General features: G+C 48.5%; 7 protein-coding genes across 7 annotated transcripts; 5 read left to right on the plus strand and 2 right to left on the minus strand.

The window, feature by feature from the left end:
- Window positions 1-1,414: 1,414 nt before the first annotated feature.
- N7537_007647 (uncharacterized protein) lies at window positions 1,415-1,696 on the plus strand (the record flags this gene model as incomplete). The annotated part of the gene is made up of 1 exon (XM_056898702.1): window positions 1,415-1,696. The coding sequence occupies one exon, from the start codon at window positions 1,415-1,417 to the stop codon at window positions 1,694-1,696; it is 282 nt and encodes a 93-aa protein (XP_056750778.1).
- Window positions 1,697-2,804: 1,108 nt separating this feature from the next.
- N7537_007648 (CDP-diacylglycerol-serine O-phosphatidyltransferase) lies at window positions 2,805-3,816 on the minus strand (the record flags this gene model as incomplete). The annotated part of the gene is made up of 5 exons (XM_056898703.1): window positions 2,805-3,173; window positions 3,231-3,412; window positions 3,541-3,578; window positions 3,635-3,692; window positions 3,747-3,816. The coding sequence occupies 5 exons, from the start codon at window positions 3,814-3,816 to the stop codon at window positions 2,805-2,807; spliced, it is 717 nt and encodes a 238-aa protein (XP_056750779.1).
- A 450-nt stretch (window positions 3,817-4,266) lies between these two features.
- On the minus strand, window positions 4,267-5,138 carry N7537_007649 (H/ACA ribonucleoprotein complex subunit GAR1/NAF1; the record flags this gene model as incomplete). Its single annotated transcript, XM_056898704.1, has 5 exons — window positions 4,267-4,534; window positions 4,589-4,734; window positions 4,797-4,897; window positions 4,954-5,001; window positions 5,072-5,138. The coding sequence occupies 5 exons, from the start codon at window positions 5,136-5,138 to the stop codon at window positions 4,267-4,269; spliced, it is 630 nt and encodes a 209-aa protein (XP_056750780.1).
- Window positions 5,139-5,354: 216 nt separating this feature from the next.
- On the plus strand, window positions 5,355-7,707 carry N7537_007650 (threonine--tRNA ligase THS1; the record flags this gene model as incomplete). Its single annotated transcript, XM_056898705.1, has 3 exons — window positions 5,355-5,923; window positions 5,986-6,250; window positions 6,310-7,707. The coding sequence occupies 3 exons, from the start codon at window positions 5,355-5,357 to the stop codon at window positions 7,705-7,707; spliced, it is 2,232 nt and encodes a 743-aa protein (XP_056750781.1).
- Window positions 7,708-9,113: 1,406 nt separating this feature from the next.
- On the plus strand, window positions 9,114-9,662 carry N7537_007651 (Threonyl/alanyl tRNA synthetase SAD; the record flags this gene model as incomplete). Its single annotated transcript, XM_056898706.1, has 1 exon — window positions 9,114-9,662. The coding sequence occupies one exon, from the start codon at window positions 9,114-9,116 to the stop codon at window positions 9,660-9,662; it is 549 nt and encodes a 182-aa protein (XP_056750782.1).
- Window positions 9,663-10,312: 650 nt separating this feature from the next.
- Window positions 10,313-11,872, plus strand: N7537_007652 (Threonyl/alanyl tRNA synthetase SAD; the record flags this gene model as incomplete). The annotated part of the gene is made up of 5 exons (XM_056898707.1): window positions 10,313-10,378; window positions 10,408-10,657; window positions 10,714-10,838; window positions 11,373-11,431; window positions 11,500-11,872. 5 exons carry the CDS (start codon window positions 10,313-10,315, stop codon window positions 11,870-11,872), a joined length of 873 nt encoding a protein of 290 aa, XP_056750783.1.
- Window positions 11,873-12,682: 810 nt separating this feature from the next.
- Window positions 12,683-14,294, plus strand: mpkA (mitogen-activated serine/threonine-protein kinase SLT2; the record flags this gene model as incomplete). Its single annotated transcript, XM_056898708.1, has 5 exons — window positions 12,683-12,894; window positions 12,965-13,097; window positions 13,153-13,219; window positions 13,275-13,589; window positions 13,654-14,294. The coding sequence occupies exons 1-5, from the start codon at window positions 12,782-12,784 to the stop codon at window positions 14,292-14,294; spliced, it is 1,269 nt and encodes a 422-aa protein (XP_056750784.1). The 5' UTR covers window positions 12,683-12,781.
- Between the last annotated feature and the right edge of the window lie 540 nt (window positions 14,295-14,834).

Here is a 14,834-nt window from a genome sequence, read left to right on the forward strand (position 1 = left end):
TCAAGGCTTATGTGTTTAAAGTGTTTGATTCGTGACTTGACCCCATAACAATATATGGTATTGTTAGCATTGCCTACTACGTATTCTCATATGTAACATCCCTGGAGATATCGGTTATTTACTCTAGCCACGTTACCATATCCGAGATTACTGACTTTGAGACATCCACAGACCATTTTGAATGAAAAGATAAAGTTATGACTCTGTACCCGTACTAGTAATTATTATGCGGTGAAATGCGCTTCGGATGGCTAATGTGTATAATGTATCCTCTGGACCTTGCAGATCTAGTCCCTTGCAACCCGTTCTGGGCCATACATAGATGCCATACATAGATTCTATTTCTATTGCAACCCGGCCATTTCATTATAAGCCTCGTTTTAAACGGTCAATACAGCTCCCTGCGCAGGTGGGCATCTTACCACGGGACACTACCACGTTCGATAATTTTAGCCAATTCAATGTCATTGACCTAACTTCTAAAAACGCTCGTGGCCATAGAGCCCACAGAGCAAACAATAAATGCCCAAAGAAGAGCGATCTTCCAACAGTGAGACATATTGCTCGCCATTTTGTCAGGTCCGACATCCGAGTATTACAAACTCAGAGCCTCCAAAAACACAGTATGCATAGGCAGTACAGGGTTTGTACTGCATCTCCGTACTCGTACACAGTAATGCCTCAACGAGCCAACATGTCTAGACCTGTCCAGTCGGTATTTCTGTCTGGACACAGATATTCCGGGACCAAGTGGCGTCCACTAGACCAGCTGGAATCTCCACCTGCCAAAGGAATCATGTAGAAACGCATCCCTTTGGATACGGAGTCCACAGCAATAATTAAAATCCAAAGAGAACAGGCTTTGTTTGCTTAAACCGTATTTATTTGGATGGACGTGAACACCAGTTCATTTGTTCAAATTGTGGTAAGAGTCTTCGAATTTGGATATCAAAGTGAAACTTGCGTCTGGGTCTAGACCCTGCGTGCTTGGCCAAGAGAGACCATTCTAATTTTAAAAATTTAAAATTCTGATTTGGCCTGTGACCTTTATTCTGCCTGCCATATTCTAGATCATGCGGAAGGGCCGGCTCGATGATTACCCCGGAAGAGACTGTCATGTTGGACATATCCCCAGATCCTAATGATAGGATATCAACATTAAATACTAAACGTTACATACACACACGGAAGAAAAGAGAGAAAAAAAAGGAGATTATTATTACTCAAGCTCAACACAACCCGGATTGAATATAAAAATTAAGAACAAAACAATACCGTCAAACCCAAGCCTCAAACCTCAGATATACGAGTAACTTGCACATATCCCCACCGACCTATCTGGAACCCGTCGCTGGACACCATCCTGATCCACTTCCTTCTCATAGAACCAACACCATCCACGAGCACAAACATAATGAATTCCATGTTGCATCTCCTTCGAAGTTCCCGATATCTGCCTACGGGTGTACAGGCCGCAATGGCAGAACGGGTTGGCCGGACTTATCCCGCGTTGGTCAGCAAAGCAGATGAACCGATCACATGGGTAGCATTTGTAATATGGGCGCCCTGCATTGCCGTTCGGGTTGTTGTCGTGGACTTTCAGTCTCATGCCATCTTCGTAGCATTTAGGGCATATTGGGGTTTGGAGTTTGGTGATCGTCATCGCTGTAGTCGTGATGGGCTTGGTCTGCTATAGTGGCTGACTTAGATATGATCTTGTAAGCTGGTGATAGGGCTTTCTATGTAAACCTACCTTCGCTTTAGATTATCTGTATTCCAGGATTGTTTGTTGCCGTATCGAAGTCCTCGTTCGTAGCCCTGGACGCTGTGAGAGATACAGCCAAGTGGTCATTATGACGATCTCTATAGGTCAATATTGCGTGGATGTCTGTATTCTCGAAAGAATTTCCATGGTTCAACTTACAACCACCCATGAATAATGACAAATTAATATATAACAATTGCAAATCGATGGGTTTAATACGTTGCCATTGTAAACCACAACAACTCCCGCGCCAAACCTTCCACGGGAGCTATACTCTTCAAGAGCGCTTTATAAATATATACTAGATGCCCAGGAACCAGACATTGACGGCAATTGTCCAACATCAGGTCGCAGAGGTAACATCCTCCACGAGCACAAACATAATGTAGGCCATGTGGGACCTGCTTTCCGATATCTGCCATCTCCCTTCGAGAGTACTGACCGCAATCGCACCGCGGGTTAGCGGAACTGATATTGCGCTGGTCGTCGAAGTAAATGAATCGATCACATGGGTAGCATCTGTAGTATGGCGTCCTACTCGGGTTGTGAGGTTTCAGGAACTATTTGGCCATCATACTTAGTTATACATATATTAGTTAGGTTCCTCCGCGTAGTTTATGTTTATTGTTTTATTTTTACCATATTCACATCTAAAAAGACATGACAAGGCCGAAGTGGTCAGCATTGCATGTGCATATGCGCGTTGTCAAAGTTGATGGAGTATCCATGGCTCACTTGCTTGTATATCAAAGATCGAGGACAAGCGGGTGCGCTGTTACCAAAAGCTACATCTTCAACATGTTGACTGTCTTGGACACAGTCAATCCAACCCCTACGCAGAAGCCACAATGACTATAGTCAATCTATGCAATTGAAATTCAATTAAACGTCCTTATTTAAGTGCATCGAGATCATGCTATGCCTTGCCTCCAAACGAAGGCTCCCGATATTTATTTTCAGTTGTCCAAGTTGAGAGAGACAACAGACTCAGGCATTTTTTTCCCCCAAGAGTAAATGCGCGGTCAAGTTTGGGTTGAGCTCATGGCTTAGGAATGTGTATCGTCTTGCTGACCATCATGCATCCATGCAGAACGAACATCAGGACCACGGGGTGGAATTCGAAGATGGTACCTTCTGCGATAAGACCAAGAGGGATGTTCTCGTGTGTCCAGCTTTGAGAGACCCAGTAGGCCATAAGGGAAGCGATTGACAGAGTGGTCGGAATAGGCGTGCCTTCGAAGTACTTGGATTTGCCAGTCTGGTCCTTGGGCAGCACGGCTACAGTCACGTTGAACCGAGCGAGGCGGGTCAGACCACAGAGAACGAAGAATGAAAGGAAGACGTGATCAAGCGAGGTCCGAATACCAAGAGCGAATGCGGCAGCGGCAGGAGCGAGACCGAAGGAGATCTGGGAATAAGAGACTTAGCAACAGGTCGGTTGTGGTTACTTGCCGGGATCATTTACCAAGTCCGCTAGCGAGTCGAGTTCTTGTCCCATGAGAGACGACTTCTTGCGCCACCTTGCGACTTTGCCATCCATAAAGTCGAAGAACAGACCGAAAGGCATGAATGCGAGGGCCGCCCAGATGGCACCGTATTCAGTTGGGTCTCCGAGGCAGTAGCGCATGGAGGAAAAGACCGACATGACTGCTCAACAAATTAGTCGCGGATTGGGGAAGAACGGTTGGGAAATATGAGCTTGCCTCCGCAGAAACCTAAGATAAAGAGTTAGCGAGCCAATTCAAACAAATCGTGATAACGTTGCGATCTCTCACCATTCATTTCAGTAATCAGATCAGCAAGATGCATGGCCCTATTGAGTGTTAGGCTGAGCCGAGGGCAAAGGAGCACGGGAAGCACGAGACTGACTTCACCATGCTAAAATGACCATGATCCGAGGAAAGCAGCATTTTCTGCTTCTCCTGGCCTGGAAAATGTCAGCCATATTGCCAATGGGCGCTCAGAGGGAGCTATAACGCACCTCCATCACCTGAAGGTGGGACACTGCTGGAGGAATTGCTCGATGCCATGGCCGATGTTCGACGAGACATGCTCAAATGGATATCAGATTCGAAAAAAGTTTATGGCAAAAGGATACTCTGTTTCAATAAGATGTCTAAAAGGCAAGGTTGGGTAGGAAGAATAAAAATGCTGTCAATCCTGCTTTGGGAATGTTGACGGACGCACAGATTCGCTGAGCGGTCAACGTCATTTCAAACTGCAGAGGCGGTGCAGCCGCGCCACATACACTAGCCACATCCCAACCAAATATCCGAGCCGATTATCCCCCAATTTCTAAACGAGTCGCTACGGTTTAATATGCAATTGCAAGTTCTGGAAAATTCAATGAAAATAACAGAAACATTTTTGACTGGTGATATTCTACAGCCTGCAGCCAGTGAAGTTGCAATTGCGCAGGATGCACAAGAAGACGGAAAGATATTCCTGAAAAAGCTCCCAGATCCCCCAAAACGCCATAAAGAGACAGTACATTGGATCGATCAATAGCCGCGACCGCGGAAGCCACCACCACCACGGGGGGCACCGCGACCACCTCCACGAGAGAAGCCACCGCTACCGCCGAAACCACCACCGCGACCACCACCACGACCACCACCGAAGCCACCACGGCCACGGGGAGCACCGCCACGGGCACCGAACCCACCGCGGCCACGGGGAGCACCAAATCCACCACGGCCACGGGGAGCACCACCACCGGCGCGCTTGGGCTTAGCAGCTCCTGGAGGAGGCTTGGGCTTGGGGAGGAACCTAAGAGGTGAGTTAGTCAGAGCGTAGAAGAACGAGTTAAACAGCAAATCATACTTCTCAAGAGGGAGCAGCTTATCTCCACCAATGTAGACCTTGTCACCAGCCTTGAAGGAAGTGGCGACAATACCGTCTTGGGGCTTGACGGTGAAGTAGACCTGGTTAATGGGACCGAGAATCTCGTCGACCTTGCCGATTTGAGTCTATAAAACCAGTTAGACCATAGAATTGTATATTATATTGGTTTTGTGGAGTATTGGCGTACCTTGTTCTCCAAGTAGATAGGAGCGTTGAAGTAAGGAATCTTGGGGTTGACCGATTCGCAGACCATCTCACCCTCGCAAGAGTGCATCACGGAACCCAACTCTATCGGAATATCAGCGATATGAATCAATTATAGTCAGGTTCAGAAGAATAATTACCCAGAACCTGGGCTGGGGGGCCGAATGACTGCTGGAAGCCTCCGCGACCTGCAATAAAAAAAAATTTCGTTAGCTCCTTTTAACTTCTCACATCGCATTCACGTTAGAAAATTCTCACCACCACGGCCACCACCGAAACCTCCCCGGTTGGCACCAGAAGCGTTACCACGACCACGGAAAGACATTTTGTGGTGATAAGGGTGATTGACTTGACAAAGGCTGGAGGAGTTTTCGCTTGGTGGAAACTTGAAGCGGTAAAGTGTCGGCTAAGGGCAGTACCATCACGTGCTCTTTGTTTCACCGCCCTCACAAAGAGTCATACCCCCCTCCACGCGGAGTATACCACAGAGTTTTTGCTCACAGTCCAATTCCCTTGTGTCATCGCTCCAAGGGTTTCAACAATGGCATCCGAACCCCCCAAGGATCTACCTGTGCGGTCTGCCGCTGAAGCGCAGGCTAATAACGCCTCTGAAGCTGCCAGTGCCCCTCCAAAGGATGCGAAAGCGGAATCCAAGCAGGCCCCGAGCCCCGATACCCTTCCAGAGTTCATGATTGAGCGAAACAAACTTTTCGAGGAACTCTGGCAACAATATCTCGAGGAGACCAAGACCCGTCCCCACCCAGAGATCAACGTTACTCTTGACATTGGTGACGGTAACCCCCCCTCCTCGGTCCCCGCCAAAGCCTTCGAGACCACTCCTGGATCTTTCTTGCGTGATGTGCCCAAGGATATAAGTGCCAATATTGTTATTGCCAAGGTCGATGGAGAACTGTGGGATTTGAACCGGCCCCTAGAGAAGGACTGTGGTGTGCTTCTTGTGCCTTTCAGCAACCCTGAGGCCCGTGAGGTATTCTGGCACTCTAGTGCTCACACTCTAGGCGAGGCCTGCGAGTGCCATTACAAAGCCTTGCTGAGCCACGGACCGCCTACTCCTCAGGGTTTCTTCTACGATATGGCCATGCCCGACGGGTATGTTATTCTTATCGCCTACTATTCACATGGCGTTAATGCTAATATATGTGGGAAAACAGACAGGTTGTCAAGGAGGCTGACTGGAAGGCACTTGACACCAAGGCTGCACGTATCTTCAAGGAGAAGCAAAGCTTCGACCGGTTGGATGTTTCCAAGGAGAACCTGAAGAAGATGTTCGCATACAGCAAATACAAGCTACACTATATTGACAAGCTTGTCACCGGCGAGAGTAGCACCGTCTACCGTTGCGGTACCCTTGTCGATCTCTGCAGAGGCCCTCACATTCAGAACACCGGCAAAATCAAGACCTTCAAGATCATGCAGGTAAGTGTGGCTGGTCGACCTATTGACCGAGGAAGACGCATACTAATTTTTACTCCCAGAACTCATCGGCCTACTTCCTTGGCGACCAGTCCAACGACTCTCTGCAGCGTATTCGTGGTGTTGCCTTCCCCGACAAGAAGCTGATGGCTGAACACTTGAAATTTTTGGAGGAAGCTGAGAAGCGGAACCACCTGAGAATCGGCAAGGAGCAAGAGCTGTTCTTCTTCGATGAGGTGTCCCCTGGCTGTCCATTCCTCCTCCCCAACGGAACCAAGATCTTGAACCAGATCCAGTCTCTTCTACGCACTGAATACCGTAAGCGAGGTTACCAGGAGGTCCAGACCCCCAACATGTACGACGTTAGCATCTGGAAGACCTCTGGACACTGGGCCCACTACAAGGATGATATGTTCAAGTTGGATGTCGAGAAGCGCGAGTGGGCTCTTAAGCCCATGAACTGCCCTGGACACTTCGCTCTCTTCGCCCACCGTGAACGTAGCTACCGTGAGCTTCCTATGCGTATTGCAGACTTCGGTGTCCTGCACCGCAACGAGGCTTCCGGAGCGCTTCAAGGCTTGACGAGAGTGAGGAGGTTCACACAGGATGACGGACATATTATCGCAAGCCAGAGTCAAATTATGTCTGAAGTCGAGGGTCTGTTCGATTTCTTGCATTCCATATATGGGCTGTTTGGCTTCACCTTCAAGTTGAAGCTGTCCACCCGGCCCGAGAAGTATATGGGATCTTTGGAGACCTGGGACCACGCTGAGGACCAGCTTAAGAAGGCTCTGACCAAGTTTAAGGGTAATGATTGGGTCATTAATGAGGGTGACGGTGCCTTCTACGGACCCAAGATCGACATCACAATTGAGGATGCTCTCAAGCGTGAATTCCAATGCGCGACCATCCAGCTGGACTACCAGGCCTCGCTGAACTTCAAGCTGGAGTATCAGACCAACGAAAATCTGGAGAAGAACACCGGGGAGGATGCGAAGGGCGAGACCAAGTCCGGCGATCTGCCCCCCGGCCGTGCCCGCCCTGTTGTCATCCACCGTGCTATTATCGGTAGCTTCGAGCGATTCCTGGGTATCTTGATCGAGCACTTTGGTGGCAAGTGGCCGTTCTGGGTCAGTCCGCGCCAGATCCTAATTGTGCCAGTAATGCCGGCTCTGAACGACTACGCTGAGGAGCTGCAGCGTATCCTCCAGGGTGACAAGTTGAATGTGGACGTTGACGTCAGTGGCAACACCCTGCAGAAGAAGATCCGTACTGGCCAGCTGGCCCAGTACAACTTCATCTTTGTTGTCGGTGCCCAGGAGAAGGAGTCACGCACCGTCAACATTCGCAACCGTGATGATCCTGCGACCCAAAACAAGGGTGTCATGGTCCCTCTGGAGGAGGCGCGACTCAAGCTCCGGGCGTTGCGCAAGGAGCGTCGGCTGGAGAACACTCTGTAGGGGATAAATTCGTTACTGACTTATGAAAAGCGAAATGAATCACATGCGGATATTCTACTGATTTTATTAAATATATCCCATACATTCCTAATGTAGTAGCGCAATTAGGGTCTAAGCTAAGCCACAGAACGCTGCACCCTTAAAGCGAACACAACCTGGGTAGATAAACATTTTTCTGACTTTAAAGACGTGAGTGCCTATTCGAAGTTTAGTCTACTTAGTGATCTCCTATTAGAAAAAATCCAACCTGCTGCCCTTAGTTCTTTGACAGATTTCTGCGCTTTTGGTCCCTATGGTCTACAGAATCATAAGCCCTAATTTTCTTCTATTTACATACCCTGCCTATATAAGAAGTCTTTATCACAATCCAACAACTTCGTCTCGTAGAGACTTTCCAGATTTAGGTTACGGAAGGAAAGAAAGCTTTGAGATTTGTTTTGATTTTCTGTCCTCCTATGTATTAGGGCCGAAACAACCATATTTCTCATTGCGTAGCTAGCATACTCTCTTTCAACTCTCATTAATATCGTTATCTTGACTACTAATATCTGCTCTCGCGCATAATACTTTAAAATTATAGGTAGACCCTTTGTAGATTAGATACAGCGATGACATTATGTCTATATACAAATAAGGGTAGGTGCGATTCTCTGATGTCTTGGGTTTCTTTAATCATTATACCATCTTTTTAAGACAAGGTAGGTTCCAACACGATGAGTGGAAGAAAACGGATAGGCATGGTGTGCATCTGAACTTCCCTGAACTACAGGAAGCCACTTCTTTTGCTTCCTCACGCTCAGTCTTGCATCTTAAATCCACTATGTTAGTTGTAGTCTGTAAAATCCTCTTTGGGTGTTCTTGCTTCATCTAACCTAGATAACTTTTATATCACTCAAGTCATTACATCTTCGGTTGACCCGGGCTACCGCGGCCATGTGTCTTAGAATTGCTTGCCCATCACCTGTGATAAATATGGTCATTTACTCTCCCTCTTTCTGCGTTCCTAGATTGCTAGATAGATAGGTCTATACATTCTTGCTTGTCCATTCACTTTAGAGTTATAGATATCCTGTCGTCATTCTTACTACTAGATTTGTCGAGGTCTCAAGATCTTTATCTTCTAAACCACCTTCACCAGCATCTCAATTCGGCCTCATCTTAGATCTTATAAGGATCATCCTACTACTTGTTCTGCTAAGGCTGTAACACCTTCAACTACTCCCACTAACGCCTCATTTAAACCTCGCCTCAGTTAGACCTCGTCTCAATTAAGCCGTATCTCAGTTAAGCCTCATCTCAATCAAGCCATATCTCAATTAGGTCTCATATACGTGATCCTGCTGCTTGTTTGCTCTGCTGAGATCTTGAAACTTTCATCTCTTTGGACCGTTTGAACCAACACAACGATGGAGGGGGTGTCTTATCTATGCCCGCTCGCAGCGGAACTTGGGTGTGATAAAACATTTCCCTATAAAAAGAATGCAATCAGACACGCTAAGGAGGTGGACGCCCGGCACTTCCCATGCCCACGTGCAGACGAACTTAATTGTCGCAAGAATTTCGTCTCGGAAGAAGTTGCAGACGATCATGCTGCAAGTGCGCACGACCAAAGAGAGCCTTTGCCATGCCCACGCGCGGACGACCTCGAATGCAAGGAGACGTTTTACTCGATAACGAATGCACAGAGGCATTCCAAGAATGTGCACGGTGTTGACAAATGGCGCTGCCCACGCGCAGATGAGGTGGATTGCCAATTAACGTTTGGCTCGGAAAAAGATGCAAAAAGGCATGCTGACAAAGAAAACAAAACAAAACCTTTGCCGCGCCCTAGTGCAGAGGAGTTTGGATGCGAGCAGACGTTTAATTCGAAAAGGAATGCAAAACAGCATGAGAGGGTTCATAAGCAAATCAAATGGCCCTGCCCGCGCGCAGAGGAATTTGAATGTCCATGTTGATAAGGAAGCTCGACCAAGCTTTCCTTGCCCACGTGCAAAGGATCTCGACTATAAGAACACGTATGTGTCGAAAGGGAATGCAAATTTGCATGCGCAGAGGGCGCATAACGAAGTCAGATATCCCTGTCCCTTGAAAGATAAGAACGGATGCACTGAGATTTTTGTTTCCAAAGACGCTGCAAAAGTGCAAGCGGCCAGGGTTCATCGTGATAAGGGTACTTCTAGCTCCGGATTCCCTTGCCCATGGGCAACGGATCTCAAATGTGAGGGGAAGTTCGCCACGAGTCATAGTGCTAAAAAGCATGCTGCAGATGTGCATGACAAAGCCGAATGGCTGTGTCCTTTGGCTGAAGAAATGGGGTGCGAAATGGAACTCACCGATCAAAGCAATGCCATACGCCATGGAAGGACCGCCCATGGGGACAAGAAAAAGCCAGCTCAAAGGGATGTTCCCCGCCCGCGCGCGAATGAGGAAAATTGTAAAAGTTTTTTTTTTTTCGGACTGGGCTGGTGAGAGAGCACACTCGAAGCTGGCATATGGTAAACCTGAGGCAGATAATACCTTCATTGTGGCGTGGCCGATATCGCCAGATATTCCTCTCAGAGACGCGGACGGGAAAAGAATACCTGGAAGGGACAAGCTCCCAACGATGATCTTTCTGGACGGCAGGTGGAAATGTCCACACGCAGGTTGTCGAACAACCTACTTGAACCCTGTCTGAGCAGCACCTAATAGGAATAACAGGTCTTCGATTCGCTCTCCGATGGTGATACAGAAGCACCCAGAGATGGAGACCAAGGGAGTGAAGCCGAGGATAATGAGAATCCTGAGGATGAAGAAGATGGTGCCGAGGACGGAGAAGACGAAGAAGACGGAGATCACAGCAGTGAATCTGAGTACGACGTTGAGAATTCCGATGATGTTGAACCGACCGCAGAATCGGCAGTTGCGTGGCTGGGCAGTCTGTCAAAAGACCAAAAGATTCTCAGAGAAGGTAAGACATACAAGATATTGCTGTCTCGTGCCTCATTGCTGATTCCCGTACTTTAGCTGCTCGATCTGAAGGCCTGTTCCACCTCGGCCTCAAGTGCCCAGGGCCGGAAATGGTCGTTGGCGGATTAGTGCTTGGCACAAAGGTGTGCCCACGGAGCGCAATAATCTCGTTCGAGGCGGGTGTTTTTTTACAGAGTTCATGCGAGAGACCACATTGGGCTCAAATCCTGATGTGCACCCTGCCACGGGCGTTTCGAGTTTTTGCGACGAAATTTTCTGGAAAGGGACGCCAAACAGAGATTTTGCAGCAATAAAACCTGCATCAGCACTGTGTTGGAGGGGTCTGAATACTGTAAAAAAACACTTCCTCACCTGGAAACCTGGCCCCCCCTGGCGAGGAGGAAAGGAAAGAGCTCAAAAGCCTGTTCGAAAAGGAGAGTTCGGTCCAATGGCACGCGGAAACGGAGGCAATGGCAGAGATTCTGAGGATAGAAAGTCAACCTAAGATCCCGGCTTCCGAAGTGGTCAACATTGACCTCGAGTTTACTTTCTTTTCTCGGGAGGTGCTACACATCGGCCTAGCCGATATGGAAGAAAACAAGGTGCTCGATTGCTTTCCTCGCTATAGCGAGCGGGTGAGAGCGCCTTCGTTTTCCGAAAACCGCCTTCCTGCTCCGCAAACTTGGCTGCAAAAGGCACAGAAACAAAAGATACAGGCCAACTTCACCCAAGAGGGGACCTTAAACGCAAGCAGGTGGTCGAAAGATTCCAAGAAGTGGGGCTTTCAAAGGGCACAATCTTCCTCTCTTGGGCCTCATGAAGATTTGACCTATACTATTTAAGGGAATGGCTCCAGCAAGAAGGCTTCCACGACATTCTCCCCGGTGACGAGAATGCATGTTTACTCTACCACGAGTTCTGTGCCAACTTGCAGAGAGTAATAGGGAAGACTTGCCACCGAGGGAGGGCGTTCCCTCTAAAACTGCCTGTAGTCTTTCCCTTACTTTTCGGCGAGGAGGACCCTCTGTCCGGCAAGAACCATCACGCGCTCATCGACGCCAAGCAGCTGTGTCGGATGGCTAAGGTCTTTATAGACCTTTGCAAACCCCCTGGGCAGCGGCTGGGAGTTGATAAGCTGCGCTCGGGCAAGAGGGAGCGGAAGACTGAGGAGTTTCTCTCTTCCATGCGCTTAAACAAGAGGCTAAAGAGGTCTTGAGATTGCTTCGTTTCCTCCCCCCCAAGTGTTGATATCAATTCTTGCACAACATACATAATTACGTAATACAGGGCTGCATCGGATCCTTCCGGTCTCAGGCGGGCTCTAGTGGCAGAATTGGCAGAATTGGCAGAATCGACCGCTTTCTCTTTTCGTATCTGCCACCTACAACATACATTCTCTAAGCATAAAATGAATTTCGAGTGTTGTACATTCCAGTTCTCACTTGCGACCCAACCTACAAGGCTAGAGCGTCTTCATGCATGCTCGCCTTGAATTTTTTTACTAGTACCTCTGTAGCTATGCACAGGGGCAATATCACATATGAAAGCAATACCAAAATCCATCTTGACAGCGGCCCACTTCACTGAAACACTCAAAGACAGGTTTCAGCCATGCTCTTCATTCTTTGTGTTGTTTCGAAGCTGTATGCAGATACTTCGATACTAGGTACATATGTATGTAGGAACTAGTTAGATACATGTAGTGTATGCAGATAGTATACAAAGAAATCCCCTCTATTTTCACCTTTCACCCTTTCATATCAATCCTTGGATATTCAAGAATCCCAAGGCTTCCACAGTAGATCTCCCTTTTTTTTTAAATTTTAGAAATTGTTCTTTGAACCAATTTCATTCAAAAAAGACCACCAAAACCACCCAAACCACCCAAACCGCCAAAACAACCAAAACAACCAAAAAGTGGACTAAACACTTTTTTACGTGGATCACCCGCGGGGACTGCGGGGCTGAATCCCATCACACTTCTCTCGACCCATCACCCTTTTTTTTCTCCCTTCAACTTCTCTTTTTTTGCTTTTTAAGACCCTGGACCCTCGTTAATTCCATTTCCCTCCATCGCTTTGCCTTCCCTCTAACATTCTACGACTCTACGACGCGACAACTCGCCATGGCTGATTTACAAGGTCGCAAGGTCTTCAAGGTTTTCAACCAGGACTTTATCGTGAGCGAGCAATACAATGTGACAAAGGAGCTTGGTCAGGGAGCCTATGGTATCGTGTGGTAGGTATTCCAGATAGCAAGCGTAGACACTGGAGGATACTGGAGATACACATGTGCTGATAGTCCCAAGCGCCGCAACCAACGTGCAGACCGGCGAGGGCGTCGCTGTCAAGAAGGTCACCAATGTCTTCAGTAAGAAGATCCTAGCCAAGCGGGCTTTGCGAGAGATCAAGTTGCTTCAGCATTTCCGTGGCCATCGCAATGTAGGCCGCAGCTCATCCTTATCAATACCTGGTCCCCGCTAACTCAACCTTCCAGATCACATGCCTGTACGATATGGATATTCCCCGACCGGACAACTTTAACGAAACATATCTCTATGAGGGTACGTGCTGTTCTGCTGTTCTACATCGGATAGAGCTGGACTGATAATCCTGCAGAGTTGATGGAATGTGATCTGGCTGCCATCATCCGCTCCGGCCAGCCGTTGACCGATGCCCACTTCCAATCCTTCATCTACCAGATCCTCTGTGGTCTCAAGTACATCCACTCGGCCAACGTCCTGCACCGTGATCTCAAACCCGGTAACCTGCTGGTCAATGCCGACTGCGAGCTCAAGATTTGTGACTTCGGCCTGGCTCGTGGTTTCTCCATTGACCCGGAGGAGAACGCAGGCTACATGACCGAGTACGTCGCAACCAGATGGTACCGTGCGCCGGAGATCATGTTGAGCTTCCAAAGCTATACCAAAGCAAGTATGTAACGCCACACCGTAACTTGCTACGCAAGCAGAGTCTCCGCTAACCCCCACATTTACAGTTGACGTCTGGTCCGTGGGCTGCATCCTCGCCGAGCTCCTCGGCGGCCGACCCTTCTTCAAGGGTCGCGACTACGTCGACCAGCTGAACCAGATCCTGCACTACCTAGGCACACCAAACGAAGAAACCCTGGCACGCATTGGTTCCCCTCGCGCCCAAGAATACGTGCGCAACCTGCCCTTCATGCCCAAGGTCGCCTTCAAGCAGCTGTTCCCTCAGGCCAACCCCGACGCGTTGGACCTGTTGGACCGCATGTTGGCCTTCGATCCGTCGTCTCGTATCTCCGTCGAGGAGGCTCTCGAGCACCCCTACCTGCACATCTGGCACGATGCCTCTGACGAGCCAAACTGCCCCACGACCTTCGACTTCCACTTCGAGGTCGTCGACGAAGTTCCCGACATGCGCAAGATGATCCTCGACGAGGTTATCCGCTTCCGCGCTACCGTCCGCCAGCAATCGCAGGCCCACGCCGCCCAGCAGCAGCAGATCGCTCAGCAGACTAACATCCCCATTCCGGATAACCAACAGGGTCCTTGGAAGACCGAGGATCCTAGACCTCAGGAGGCTACCGCTGGCGGTGGTTACAACTCTAATGACTTGGAATCCTCGCTGCAGCGCGGCATGGACGTGCATCACCGTTGATACCTTTTGTTTCCTTTCTGCCTTTTCCCTCGACTTGTTGGTTGTTCGGCGTGTTGAATCCGATGTCTTCTATCGCGCCCTGCATGTTGATCTAATTTAGCCAAGAGATACCTTCAGAGAAACAAAAAAGACTGGGACGATTTACATGGGGTTTTTCGTTTCATTTTTTTTCATTAACCGCGCTATCTCGAACTCGACTTTCTCATCTCTATTTGTTCTGCGGTCTGCTCTTGCCCGATTCCATAGCTTTTGGACTGTGTCTGCGTTTCCTATTTCCCTTTGGTGTGACCTTCTGAATCCTTTCCCTACTTCCACAGTTCAAGGTGCTATTGGTTGTGGTTTCTGGTTGGATATGATACTTCATTACTCTGTGCATTGCATCTCTTTTAAGTAGGTTCATCACTAGATACATAGATTGTCAATCAAGTCTCCCCCTCCTCAGGTTTCTATCAAGAAGGATCCATTCAAACCGACATAACTCAGATCCATTATCTTTTGTACCTTCCACTCTCGATATCTATAAGGTTTTGGCTGTACATC

This window comes from Penicillium hordei (genome assembly GCF_028827395.1).
Source record: "Penicillium hordei strain IBT 12815 chromosome Unknown utg000004l_segment0_segment0, whole genome shotgun sequence".
Lineage (NCBI taxonomy): Eukaryota > Fungi > Ascomycota > Eurotiomycetes > Eurotiales > Aspergillaceae > Penicillium > Penicillium hordei.